Genomic DNA, 14644 nt, shown 5'->3' with positions numbered 1-14644 from the left:
CCCATTTGAGTCGCCTTTTGTTGCTTTCTGTTTGATTTGCAAAGAAGTAAATTAAAAGGATGTATTACAGCTCCTTGCCTCGTGTCCTGCCTCTCAACCATGACAGTTTTGTTCTGTTTACCATATGAAACCGGGAATAGAGCACAGAGCATGATTAAGTACCTGTAATAGGATTTCTTAAAACCACCATTAACATTTAACATGCTATTTACATTACCCATTTTGGACCAGCAAGACTTAACCATCTGTTATAATATTTAACAATGGTTTTACATGAGGCTAGTATAATTGAACAAATTACTACTTCATATGGATTCCTATAAATATTTGTCAAATTGAATGACATTTTGTGACTTTTTGTCAAACTACATGTCTTAAGAAACATTGCGTGAATAGAGCAATGGTAAAAATGATGCAATTTAAATGTGATTTCAGTAACATTTCAAAAACATTCACTGTTACTGTACTGTAAGTCCCTTGTTCCACCAATTGCCACAATGTATTTGCGTGGTCACGGTGGTGTGTTGAAATACATAAACATTCTCCAGCAAACGTTGACATTAACAAATCTGAAACTACGTAAAAATGATGACACGCATAATTTACAAGCAGATTTTTGCATATACACATATGATAAATGAGCCCACTGGTTCTATCCCTTGTGTTTCCCCTCACCTAACCCCAGATCTTGACTTATTTACACAAACACGTGCTATCATTTACTTTTCTAGGTGATCTTCAACCCCCCAAATAATATTCAAATCATAATATAAGCCACCACTCTTTGACAATCTGTTATTTTCATTTCCTGCTTATGATCACCCTCTTGTACGTGTACACAAGAAAATGTCTCAGAATGGTTTCTCAAGTTAGTTCGCAAATAAAGATGCAGGTACGATAAGAACACTGTGTTGTACCTGGTTTTATATAGAAAACATGTTCATTCCTTGGTTGTGTTGTTTCTAATTAATTCTGAATCTGTAGGCCAATCACTGTTGGTTTCTGTCAAGGTTCCGGGTTGTTTAATGGTCTCTCTTGTTGGTTTGGTTGCTGGTTGTTTAATGGTCTCTCTTGTTGGTTTGCTTGCTGGTTGTTTAATGGTCTCTCTTGTTGAAATGATTCCAGGTTGTTGAATGGTCTGTTTTGTTAGTTTGAATGCTGGTTGTTGAATGGTCTTACTTGTTGGTTAGGATCTTATATTTTTTTTTAAGTTCTCTGTCGCTGGTTCAGTTTTCTGAATGGTAGCAGTCCAACCAGTCCACGTCCCAGGAGCTGTCCAGAGGCCATTGTCAAACAGAACTCTCCATAACACGTTTGCTCAGCCAAGGTGTCTGCTACTGATACTATTATTTTTTTTAAACTTTAATATTTTTCTATCTTTAGTATATATTCAATATTCAGTATTCCTTGCCAATACTGTATTGACAGGAAGGATCAGTTAAACTTACTCTGAGCTGTTGCAGAATGAACCAAGAGAGAGATGACTACTGTCCCTAAAACCACTAAGAACAGCACCATCCTCCATTCTCAATGGTTGACTAGACCTTTTTGAGGTTCTGAGAATAGAAACCAGCTATCGGCAGATGTTCAGTTCCTTCCTGGTTCTCACAAACATGGGTTTCACTAGACGTTCCACCAATACCGGGCCATGACAGACGACCTGACTGACTGCTACCACATATTGCCTGGTGCAGAGCTGGGTTTTCCTTAATGCTGGCAATTGATTGCTAACAATTATTCAAAGCTGATGGTTTTTTTTTTAACAAAGGAGTATTCCAAAAGTGAACAGCCTTGAAGTTGATGTAATTGTCATACTATTAACCATAAACCATTTTAACAGCACCAGTGAGCTAAAAACCACACAGATCAAATGCAAGCCACGGACAATACCGCACAGATGTGAAACCCTCTCGCTGTTGGTTAGCTGGTTGCTAAGGGAAATGTGATAGGGTTGCGGTAGCTGTACAGTCACTGAACGTGACCCAGTTATACAATATAAAATGATAAGGCCTGTCACTTAGGCTGACATTGAAATGGGGGTGCATGTTTTTATTAGCTATAGCATGAATGGAGGAAAATGAAGTCTGTTAAAATGTAAGGTAACAAATATTATGGTGTGTAGAATTTGCTTGTAATCTAAGCAAAGATGTCATCTGTTCAATCTTAAATGCATGACGGTGACATCCACCCGATTTCCTTTGAAACAAAACAATGACCTAAACCCTCGTTCACACCTCCACATCAGGCCGGGCGTAAAAATAACCTGTACTCATCTCTTCACACATTTTAAAGGTTCTGTGTCCCATATTGTTTAACATGATTTATAATTCAGGTGGGGTATCTGGCCAATTTACCACATTTAAGTGCTGTTTTACACATGACCCATTATAGAGTGCCTGGTCAAAGCACTTTTCTATAATATATTGTTAATAATATCACAAACACATCAAATCATACTTGGAATTATTCCAAATTTTTCCACAAATGCATTCAAAATAACTAACCAAATGTATAAAACATTTTCATTCAACAGTGTGGTTTTAATGTTTACAAGAAAACTACCAACTCATAAAAATCAGACATTTCATGTACAAAATGTATTTATTATGACCACATACTATAATAGGTCATGATTAGTAGCATATTCTTTGACACAACAACTACTGGTAAATAAAAGAGTTTTTGAAGCTGAAGACAGAGTGCATTTTAAGCTTTTTCCAGGGGTTACTAGAATTTACTCTGATCAAGGATTTTGATGATATTCTTCGCCCAAGGATCCTCTGGATTGGCACAGTAGCGGTAGTTCTTTTTTGTGATAAAACTGAAAGAGACCAGACAACAGACATGTAAACGTCAGTGGATTTGAAGAAGCGTTATGAAACGTCTCTTCTCGATACTTTAGGCTACATACATGACTCCCTTCCTGGAGCAGTCAGATCTGGTGACTTCATAATCCCTGATGACTTGTTGGGGGATCTTTACTGGGTGATATGAGAAACAGCATCCCTCAGGAATATTTCCACCTGTATAAAACAAGTACATGGATTAATTTTTTTCTCCTCAGTATGCAGTCAGAACTAACTCACTGAATCTTACCACTTCAGAAAGAAAATCTTAGGTCTACACTCTCTAATTTCTCTGGTATCCGATTGGATCCTTAGTTCTGCTCTCTCCAATTTCTCTGGTATCCGATTGGATCTCAGGAGGAGTCGAGCCCTAGGAACATGCCTTAAGACTTAACTGACCTGAGGACTACTAGCTGTTCCTGTCCAATATCCACCTCAATGTTTCTGATCTAGATTCTGTCTGACGACTATTTCTGTTTCCACCCACAGCCCAACGTCAACCATGTCCAAAGTTCACCTAGTTGTGTTGCGGATCTGCATCCTACCTGAAGACTCCTGCTGTCAGTTAATATTACTCTGAGCTGTTGAAGAATGAGCCAAGAGAGAGATGACTACTCTCCATAAAATCACTAAGAACAGCACCACCCTTCAGTCTCTCTGGTTGTCTGAGTTGAAACTAGCTATAGTCATTTGTTCAGTTGCTTCTTAGCTCTCAAAATGTGGTTGTCACTACCTCAGGGCTGAGCAACGCTGTACCTGGAGGTCTACTGTCCTGTAGGTGCTCTCTACAACCCCATTTGGGACTACACCGGTTAAGCTTTTAATCCAGCTAATTATTAGAAGCAGGCGTGCTAATTTACAGTTGGAGAGAGAACCTAATGGACAGTAGATCTCCAGGAACAAACTACTCGAATATTGGCATTCTACCACATTTTGCCTGGTGCACAGCAGTTTTCGTTAATCGCCGCTTTCGCTGGCAAAACCATCTCGTTGGTTGCTTAGGGAAATGTGATATGGTTACGGTAGCTCAGTAGTAACTGAACGTCACCCAGTAATACAATATAAAGTGAGGTCTGTCGCTTAGGTTGACATTGATATGAGGGAGCATGTTTATTACTAGCTATAGCATGAATGGAGGAAAATAAAGTCTGTTGAAATGTAAGGTAACAAATATTATCATGTAGAATTTGCTTGTAATGTAAGCAAAGATGTCATCTGTTCAATCTTAAATGCATAACGGTGACTCAAGGAAACATCCACCCGATTGCCTTAGAAACAAAACAATGACCTAAACCCTCGTTCACACCTCCACACCAGACCGGGCGTAAAAATAACCTGTACTCATCTCTTCACACATTTTAAAGGATTTCCTGGAGACAATACGTTGCTGGACAACATATTAAATCTGTCCCTCAAAACAACCGAAGTGCATGAAAGAGATGGTTGAAACTGTTGTTTAACAATTATTATAAAGTATGACTTCAGACGTAGGCAGTTAGAAACAAGGGGGTTTCCCGTCCTGTTATCCCCACTGTCGTGAGCGTATCAGTCAGCCTCTTCAATTAACCCGGTGTAAGAATATCTGCTTCCTTGTTCAAACTTATCATGGAAATTACCTTTCAAGAAAAATTTATTAAGCTCTCGTTTCCCTTTCCAACGATTACCTACAGAATCATTTTGTCCAAATCTATAAAATATATATAAATGATATATATATAATATGGGACACAGAACCTATATATATATATACATATATATATATATACATACACACACATATAAATATACATATATACATATGTTATGGGACACAAAACCTATATATATATATAGGTTCTGTGTCCCGTATTATTTAACATGATTTATAATTCAGGTGGGGTATATGGCCAATTTACCAAATCTAAGTGCTGTTTTACGCATTACCCATTGTAGAGTACCTGGTCACAGCACTTTTCTGTAATATATTGTTGATATCACAAACATCAAATTATACAAATAATTTTTTCTACAAACGCATTAAAAATAACTAACCAAATGTATAAAACTTTATCATAATAGTGTGGTTTTAATGTTTACAAGAAAACTACAAACTCAGAAAATCAGACATTTAATGTACAGAATGTATTTATTATGACCACATACTATAACAGGTCATGATTAGTAGCATATTCTTTCACACAACAACTACTGGTAAATAAAAGAGTTTTTAAAGCTGAAGACAGAGGGCATTTTAAGCTTTTTCCAAGAGTTACTAGAATTTACTCTGATCAAGGAATTTCATGACATTCTCCACAAAAGGATCGTCTGGATTGGCACAGAAGCGGTAGTTCTTTTTTGTGATAAAACTGAAAGAGACCAGACAACAGACATGTAAACATCAGAGGATTTGAAAAAGCGTTATGAAACATCTCTTCTCGATACTTCAGGCTACATACATGACTCCCTTCCTGGAGCAGTCAGATCTGGTGACTTCATAATCCCCGATGGCTTGTTTCGGGATCTTTCTTTGGTAATATTTGAAACAGCATTCTTCCGGAATATTTCCATCTGTATAAAACAAGTACTTGTGATTTTTATATGCAGTCCAAACTAAATCACAATCTTACCCCTTCAGAAAAAAAAAAAAGACTCAACCAGAGGGCTGATGTAGGACCTGTTTAGTCTTCCAGATTCCACATTGAATAAAACGGCATTAAGAAGGGAATCAACTCGACGTGCGTCAGACACAAGGTGAATTCAGAAATATATTTGGTTTCCAGAATCCTCGTCAAAGCGGAAACTACTTACTGTTGCCCATCGCGGTGGACAAGAGGGCCATTCCCAGGATGCACAGCAGAAGGATCTGAGCGGAGCGCATGACTGGTCGATTCCACGTAGGACAAGCAGATAATACTGAACACCACACCTCAGCGACTACACTGAGGTTCTGAACGCGGGACGAACTCTTTATCCCTTCTGCATTGGAGGTGGGGAGGGAGGTGTGTGGCTTTGGGGGTGTGGGGGGGGGGGGGTTTGGGTACGGACGGTTTAGGTGAGAAAATGTTCCGCTGCATTAAAAGGTAGTAGACAAAAACAGCTAACCCTAAGCGCTAGATGAAAATGCACGTGTGGTTAGCCCACAGCAATCGACATGCACAGGCCTGCCCGTCAGAGGGTTCGACGCGGCGTCTTTTGCAAGGCATTGAAAAGTTATTGCCTACGTTGCACACATCGTCCAAAACCCAGTGTTGCTCGGTGTTAAAAGGCAATAGAGGATATGATCGGTTCCACGACAACAGGAACAGTGAGAATACAAACCTGAGATGGATAAAAAGGGGACAGTCTCCCCATCCATCAGGCCGTACGCGTTATTTTATTTCATGAAACAGTCCCGCTTTTACACTTCAAGGGAGACAGTCCCCAGGTTTGGCCCCACGGTCTCCCAAATCCCACTCCAGTTCTCCTCAGCTGACCCTTGACCTTCAAGGAAAGGTCACACCAACTAAATTAGAGGCCACGGAGAAACAGACGACAGGTTATGGGTAGTTCGGACCAATTACACTACTACATACACACTGCCCATGGTGTACTTCTAAGCTATTTAGTATTTTCAATTACCCGTTTCTTTGCTTTTCAAATGCAACTTCAAATCACACTCACACACGTAATGAGGGACACCAGTAAAGCACAAAGTCCTAAACAAATGAGATGACCTGGTAAACAGACGCCGGCCCCACACGCCAACATCAGGGGAGAGACTGCGCAAGTTGAGAAATAAAACAACTATGATTGTGAAAAATGCTTTATTGCAGTTCTGCGGCATTTACCACATAGGGAAAGTGTGTGTGTGTGTGTGTGAGAGAGTGTGTGTGGGGGCGGAGTGGAGTTATTTTTCATACCGTGATCAGAAGTTCTTACACAGGGCATGAGGTTTGTGAAACAACCTAAACAATGGGGATATGACTGACATCCTGTTACTACTGCTGCTTCAACACTGCACGCAGAGTATGCAAATGTAAAAGCAAAAATGCTTTTGGAACAGGTTCAAATACATCATCTTCTGAAGTAATTGATTTTTGGTAGGCAGTGATGCCGGCAGACGCATAAGCAGCGGTAATATCGGAGAACGGCACACCAGAGGGTTCTCCCACAGAGCCTTAACGCCCCTAAACAGAGGCTGATTCAGGTGTTCAGGTAGTTCGAAACAACGAGGAGCCGAGGTCCTTACACAGGTCCTCGCCATACTGTGGGTGAGGCTGCCACGGACACGCCGCCACGGACACACCACGAAGTAAAACAGATTCCAGTTGGGTGACGGCACCAGAGTGATCACATCCAATACATACTGGGACCAAACAGGGACGACGGCCACGACCCGTTAACCACAGCAGTACAACATAAGACCATCACTGACCAGTCACGCTTCCCGGACACTACACTCAATCATGGTGTGGGGGGGGGGGCTGCAAAACCTGTAAAGCTTATTATATTAGCTGAAATCTATTTATCTTCCTTCATCATCAGAATGTGTTAAATAAAACTACAGTGCTGGACAAGGAGAGATCTTCCTACTAACTGATGACATTCAAGAAGAGAAGCAAAGAAAGACTAGGTATTCATCCCAATGAGAAAATGAAATGTGCCAAAACAAAAGGACACCAGAGAGACCGTGATATAGAGTTCAGCAATATGGTGTCACTGTGTCCCAGACTATGGTCAAAATCCCCCTCAGCAGGTTTAGCTTAAAAGCACATTAGGAAAGGACATCGTTAAATATTCATTTATTTCTTCAGGCGGCTTAGTTCCTCTGTGAAGAAGTTGGTAAAACTTTCTTTTAAAGTGAACTGTAATATTGCAGGGCCTTTAACATTTCTGGACACTCAAAAAATACATGTTCCATTTACGCTGTACATTCATAAGAACAAATAATAATTATAATATCTCATTTCAAGTTGATGAACCGTTCTTCTTAAATCAAAAAAAGCCAAAGGCTACTTGTTGGGAACCCGGTAGTTCGTGGAATGGTACGGAAAAAATAATTAACAAATCGACAGAACAAACAAACAGAAAACCAATAAAACAAAGCGTCAAAGCCACATCACATCAAACAAAACACAGAATAACAGTAAAAACCTCAGGTGACCTGCAGAAGGGGCCAACGACCACTGAGTCCTGGAGTAGAGGGAGACGAGAGGGAGGGAGACGCAGGAAAAAGAGTCAAAGAGAAAGTAGGAAATAGTGGAGGGGGGGGGTGGGGTCCCAATTGGGAACTACAGTCCCTGCTAGCAATTGGTGGGAGTGTAAAGAGACCCCTTTATCCTTCTTCCTCAGCCTGGTTTAACACTGGGGCAGGGGGCACAGATTTGTCTGGTGGGGGGGGGGGGTAAAATAAGGCCTCGTCACCCCTCAGCCCAGTCTGTTCCCAACCTGCAGGGGCCAGGTCTAGGGGGAGCACAGTAGCTGGTTGTCCCCGGCCTGGAGTGCTTGTCCCTGGCCCGGAGGGTCCCTGGGGGTCCCCGTGGACTGCCCTCACACACAGCCTAATCTGGACTGGTGCCCGGGGCTCCATAGTCAGGTAGGGTACGGGGGTCGGACAATGAGCTAGTGTCTGTGTTTCTCATCTCCGGGATGTCCACGGCACTCAGCGTTTCAGGACCGGACTGTTCCGCTCCTGCTCCTTCTGTATGGCCTGAAGAACCTGGAGAGACGAGGGGGGGGGGGATTAGGACACGGGGGCACGCAGAACGAGTCATGTTTAACAGGGACCGTGTTAGGACAGAATGAGTCACGTCAAACGGGGGGCTGTGATTTAACATAATAGGACCGTGGTAAACAGCTCGGTGAAATGCTAGGTATTCAATCGCAGTGGAAAGTGATTTCAAGAACTTCCATCGAGGCTCATTCCTGTAGACTATTTTTGGCCAAACAAAGCCCAAACCAAACGTTCGCATTGGGATCCCCCTTCCACCACTTCCCTAAAATGTGTATTTTCCACAACACTATTTCAATGGCAGTTGCCACAGAGGCTTAAAACGTCCTTAATATTTCAAATATTTTTTACACAAATAGATGGAAAAGAAATTCAAACCTTTAACCCAGTCAGGAACCCCCCCCCACACACACATACACCACAGGTATAACAACGTGACCACCACAGAGCTCAAAACCACTTGCAAAAATATTTACATATCATTGCATCCAAAATATTCTGGAACTCAGAATATTTTGAATTCTTTCAAATGTAATATGTTTGCCAATTCACATAATGCATGCGGCTGATTCCCTATGAAATTATTAGTCATTGGGTAGGATTTTTATTTAGGAATTCTGAGGCACCCAGAATAATTTATAGTGGATCTGGGTCAAGCCAGGCTTCCAGGATGTCCACATTTAGGATCTCACATTTCAGACCAATAGCTTTGAAGGATAGGCCACAGGGCGAAAGCTATTAGGCAGTGTGCCTTAGGCAGTACGACATTACACACGTAAAGGAGGCGTATCTGGGAAGGTGGTCTGTAGTCTGGTTTTAGAATAGCCTAATCAGTGTTGAATTATACAAGACATTGTCTGAAGGTGATGATATTAATGCACTGCAGTTTGCTATGTACACTTCGTGGTCTTGTTCCTCCTCGCCTGCCCTAGCGGCACCTGTTATGGGGTGGGGGAGGTCTAGCATTTCTAAACGCTGGAAGACCTTTTCTAACTTGGAGATATTGGAGTTGGATTACCTCAGCTCAACTGAAAGAGGCCGAAGCTAATTCAAATGTAGTCCTTCTATGTCAATCTTTACACTCAATCCAGAACCAGCTGTAGCGAAGCGACAATGACATCACAGTCATTGACAGCGCAGTTATGAGATACAATATGGGAGAGACAATCCACCAACCTGGATTTATTTTTTTACATTATTTTCACATATCCTACAGGAGTAAACTAGCTTTGAGTAGGTAATGATTATTTTCCTCAATTTATTTTAATCCCTAAAATATGTACATTCACCAGGAGCCGTCTTTTATAATTGTGCCAATCACTCTATGGTATTCAGCGTGCCCACCAGCTCACCTGTGCCCATTTCCTGTTCCTGCTGGTCATGTGGACTGCGTGGATGTGGGAGAACAGCTGGTCAGAGGGGATGAGGTCGGGCAGCCGGGTGAGGAACTGGGCGTTGTGGATGAAGTCCATGCGGGTCAAAACGTCCTCGTACATGCGCAGGATGCCCAGGGCGACCCGGAACAGGAACTCGTCGCCGTCGCGGCAGAAGACGTCCCAGACCCGGCACGCCAGGTCCAACGGCAGGGACTTACTGTATAGGGTGAAGATCCTGCAGAGAGAGGAGGATCGCCTTGTAGTGCATCTACGTTACGAAAGCCCATCTATGTGGGAGGATCGCCTTGTAGTGCATCTACGTTACGAAAGCCCATCTATGTGGGAGGATCGCCTTGTAGTGCATCTACGTTACGAAAGCCCATCTATGTGGGAGGATCGCCTTGTAGCGCATCTACGTTACGAAAGCCCATCTATGTGGGAGGATCGCCTTGTAGCGCATCTACGTTACGAAAGCCCATCTATGTGGGAGGATCGCCTTGTAGTGCATCTACGTTACGAAAGCCCATCTATGTGGGAGGATCGCCTTGTAGCGCATCTACGTTACGAAAGCCCATCTATGTGGGAGGATCGGCCCACCAGTTCTTAAACAGGCAGTTGGCATTTCTAAAATCACTAATGTTTTCAAGTGTTCAGAATTTCTTGAAATTCGTTTCAAACTATCGCGGGCAAACTTGGAGATGTCTAAACATGGCTCCCTGCGGTTCAGAGCACATTCTGTGTACAGGAGAGGACTCAGCACACAGCTTCCTGTACTCCCTCTTCAACCACTATGTGACTGCAGTGCAAATAAAACCAAGGAGCTCAGTGTGGATTACAGGAAGTCTAAAGGCTGCAGTCACACCCCAGTTGTCATCGATGGCAATGAGGTGGGGCATGTGTCCAGCTTCAAATTCCTAGGTGTCCACATCTCTAAAGACCTTTTCTGGACCATCAACACCTCATCCCAGGTCAAAAAGGTACTTTTTGAGGAGGCTGAAGAAGGCCCGTCAGTCTTCCAAGAACTTTTACCGCTGCACAATCGACAGCATCCTGACCAACTGTGCCAGTGTGGTTTAGCAGATGCTCTGTAGCTGAACGGCCCTGCAACAGGTGGTGAAAACCGCCCAGCACATTCCTGCTGAACTCTGTGACCCAGAGAACTCTGTGACCCAGAGAACTCTGTGACCCATCACGTGTATCATATATCATACTTAATTTACTGCCCTCCTGTTTTTGCCTCAATGGCACATTTAGTATTGCCGTCGGTACTGCATTTGCCTTCATTGCACATTTATACATTTCACATGTAATACAGTTACTTAATACATGCATGTACATTTTCTGCCCTCTTTTATTTGCACTTCTGGTTAGATGCTAACTGCATTTCGTTGTACTGTACTTGTATACGCTCAATGACAATAAAGTTGAATCTAATCTAATCATTCACATGCAGAAACATAACTAGAAGCAACAGGGCCATTAACATTTGAACAGGGCAGTCTGCAAACACGCAAACCAGCTGCACAGAACATGTCTTTTCCTGGGATCCACTCGTTTAAGTAAAATGCAATATGGTCCTCTAGGTCATGACATTTCTAGTGTGTGCGGCTCATATTAACCAAGCTGTGTGGTTGAAGTCCCCTGTCGATATCTAAAGCAAAAACAACTAAGTGTGAGAACTGGAGCTTTATAAAAACTGTGCTCTGTGGTGAAAGCAGGGGGAGAGAATGCAGAAGGTACAACCAACTCACGCACTCTGACATTTTAGTGAACACCTGAACTAATATCAAAATACTACTGAGAAATAAGAACTTACAATACTAATAGTTCATGCATTACATATTTAGTACATGACCACAAAGTACATTTTGTGGTCAGCTGAGGGGGAAACTATTGAGAACATTAAGGAAGTTAATGGGTTCTGACTTACCAGTCAATTAAATAAATATCAGGGGTCAACTTGTTTTCCTTGAAATGTGCAAACAGCTTTGGTAGGTTTTCTTCAAAGAACACTTCAAATGCTGCAAAGTACGTCAACATCTGAGCAGGACAGAGCAGAAGAAACAAATGAAGCACACAGAAACCACATCGGCCTGGCAGCAGCAGTCAATCATGTTGAAATCACACAGAAACATTGGAAGCTACAGGGGTGCCAGTGGTGGTAAGACCATCAGACCAGAAAAGGTTTCTAGACCAAATCCCCAAGCAGGTGAGGTGAAACATCGCTGAACATGACCGTGAAACCTAATTTCCTGCCAGATTGTTGCTGTGAATGAGAATGTATGCCCAGTCAACTTCCTGGTTTAATAACAGCATAAAAAGGTCAATGTATTTTCCTGCAAATCAGTGCTAACAGGTTGCGCAGGCTTTTGCTCCAGCCCGGGGACAAACGGTAAAAAACACTTAACTAGCCTGGCTAAGTGTGCCTGTGTGCGTGCGCGTGACTCACAAGGCTGTGGTCCACTCTGAAGAAGGCCATCTGACAGGGTTTGTTCAGCAGGTTGGCGAAAGCTATGAAGGCGTCTGCCGTGTCCATGTTGAGGATCAGCACCGCCGCGATGAATGACATCCCCTGCACCTGAGAGACAGGCAGCCACGTTACCTCCCTGGAACCCCATTCATGTCAATGAGGACGCCTGGACTCGCATGTAAACGGTCGAATACATCGCAGGTTGTTCTTGGAAAAATGTATGTTTTGAAATGAATCTCCTCTTTTAATTTTGGCGAGATATTCAGCAGTGGTACGCGTTAAGGAAAGCTCAGAATCCGTTGTTTCTGATATCATCCAAACATGTCAGCTTTACGTGAACATTAAACGATTTGAAGTAGTAACTTCTGGTACCACAGGAACAACAAAATCTCCTGAACTGCTCATCGTTTCTGTTTGTTTGCGCTCGGGTGTGACGGCAAGTTAATTACTGTGTTGCAGGTGTAATCAGCTCCAACACTACGAGGGCTGGAGCCTGCTGGTTTTCTGTGCTACCTCGTCATTAATTGCACCCATCTGATTTCCCTTTCCTAAATAAGTCCCAGATTAGACTATTGACATAAAAAAGGGAAAGCATATCTTCGACTGAACTTCAACTTAATCATTTGTTTTTCATTTCAACCTGGCCGCACTAATTATCGGCTGAATATAATCGCTAGCTAAGGTCAGCTAACATGTTGCTGTCATTGCTCGACCAGCATTCGTGTGCCACAGCGCATACAGCCAGTTACGTGAAGGGGCTATAAGAGTGCAAGGTCTGGCCTAAGCACGACATCAGCAGTGTTTTCTCTCTGCAATGTGTCTTAACTCCGCCTTTATGTGCCGTCGGACCCTTGCACCCCCGCAGTGCTAACGCACAAGGTCCGTCCAGAAAGTCAAGAGACATTTCAGCGGGTTGGTTCATGGCAGGGCTGTGGAGATGAGCAGGTGTGAAAACCCACAGGGGGAAATGTTCTTCAGAGTACATCCTGACACAAGTGAGGCCCTCACCACGTACAGTGTTGTTAGATTCATAGAATATAATCAAACCAGTTCAAAGTCAAGCCTTGTTACCCACAACCCAACTGTGTTAAAGGTAAGAGCTTGGAGAAAATGACGACTTGTCCAATGACGGACTTGACAGTGAACCGGCCGGAACCCATGCTACATTAGAGCATCACAGACATATGCAAATGTGTTCGCCCACTACTTCAACAGGCTCTGGATGAGATGCTCCAAAGGGTATGTGGACGGAACAACTCAGGCCCACCTGCCCCCACGACAACCGACACCCCGCCTCCGAAACAACCAAACAGAAAGGCCAGAAGCGGGGGTGTCATCTTTTGTCTGGGAGGTGTGAGCTCGAACAGCTGTTATCCGGAGCACAGTTACGCAAGTCCCGAACGACACTCTGCTCCCTAGAAAGGTGGCCTAGATGTAACCAGGGCCCGCATGTAGAGAAAGCAGGACTCGGAGAAAACTAGACATGTACTTGATTTCCCGTCAGGCCCTTTATTTCTGAATATTGCTGATCTCCGTCGCCATGTAGGGATCAGATGTGATCGCATGTACTGCTACTTCCTCAGCGTGCATGTACTTACATAGCCCACGTCTGGCCGATAGCAAGTGTAAGCTCCCAGGATGCTGTGCAACACGTCGTAGTATGGACCTCCCTGTGAAAACACAGGACACCATTTAACATCCCGCCGGGTGGGTTTTTGGAATCCTAACACGTCTAACTGCAACTGAAAGGAACAGGAAGTGATAGTCCAGCAAAGACCTGGGTTTCTTAAATAACGGCACAGTTCTACTAACGGACCTACAGGCCCGGGTTTTTCTACAGTTAGTTAACTGCCTGTTGCTTATAGACAGGATGAAATGCACAGAATGACCAAAACAGCAGTTGCCATTTGAAGTCAATAGTCTTTTGTGTTCTATTAACTGCATTTCTATGCCCCGGAGGACCACAACAGAAACTAGAGGTCACAGGGAGATAAGCAGGGGAGTTAATGGAGATGGGGCAGGTTGTGGTTTAGACACAGACCTGTTGGAAAATACAGAGATGGGGGAAGGTTCTGGAGATGTCCAGCTTGATCAGCTCCAGACTGGCCTCCCTATCAGCCAGGGATGAACCAGCATCTGTGCACACGCATGCGCGCAAAACAGAAAAACATGTTAGAAAAACATGAACACACTCAACCTTCACAGTTCCACTGCCGCGTTCCCCCAACTGTCTGTCGATATGGGTCAAAGTTCTCCATAAAAA

General features: G+C 43.2%; 2 protein-coding genes across 7 annotated transcripts in view; both read right to left on the bottom strand.

The window, feature by feature from the left end:
• Positions 1-4956: 4956 nt before the first annotated feature.
• ccl36.1 (chemokine (C-C motif) ligand 36, duplicate 1) lies at positions 4957-5766 on the bottom strand. Its single transcript, NM_001303835.1, is given in 3 exon segments — positions 4957-5191; positions 5282-5393; positions 5634-5766. Coding segments are annotated over 3 exon segments (276 nt in total). The 5' UTR covers positions 5704-5766; the 3' UTR covers positions 4957-5097.
• Positions 5767-6613: 847 nt separating this feature from the next.
• The window catches only part of tbc1d14 (TBC1 domain family, member 14), a 31159-nt gene continuing 23128 nt past the window's right edge, over positions 6614-14644 (bottom strand). For all 6 annotated transcript variants that reach the window (XM_013140436.4, XM_013140435.4, XM_013140433.4 and 3 more), the window contains 6 exons: positions 14423-14517; positions 13980-14051; positions 12361-12489; positions 11842-11951; positions 9888-10146; positions 6614-8523 (listed from right to left, as the gene is read on the bottom strand). In XM_013140436.4, the coding sequence (XP_012995890.1) occupies positions 8467-8523; positions 9888-10146; positions 11842-11951; positions 12361-12489; positions 13980-14051; positions 14423-14517 (722 nt within the window). In that variant the 3' untranslated portion in view covers positions 6614-8466. The remainder of the gene's footprint in view (positions 8524-9887; positions 10147-11841; positions 11952-12360; positions 12490-13979; positions 14052-14422; positions 14518-14644) is intronic.

Source organism: Esox lucius, chromosome 24 (assembly GCF_011004845.1).
Source record: "Esox lucius isolate fEsoLuc1 chromosome 24, fEsoLuc1.pri, whole genome shotgun sequence".
Lineage (NCBI taxonomy): Eukaryota > Metazoa > Chordata > Actinopteri > Esociformes > Esocidae > Esox > Esox lucius.
Note: the sequence above shows the minus strand (reverse complement) of the source record. Positions and strands in the feature narration are given on the sequence as shown.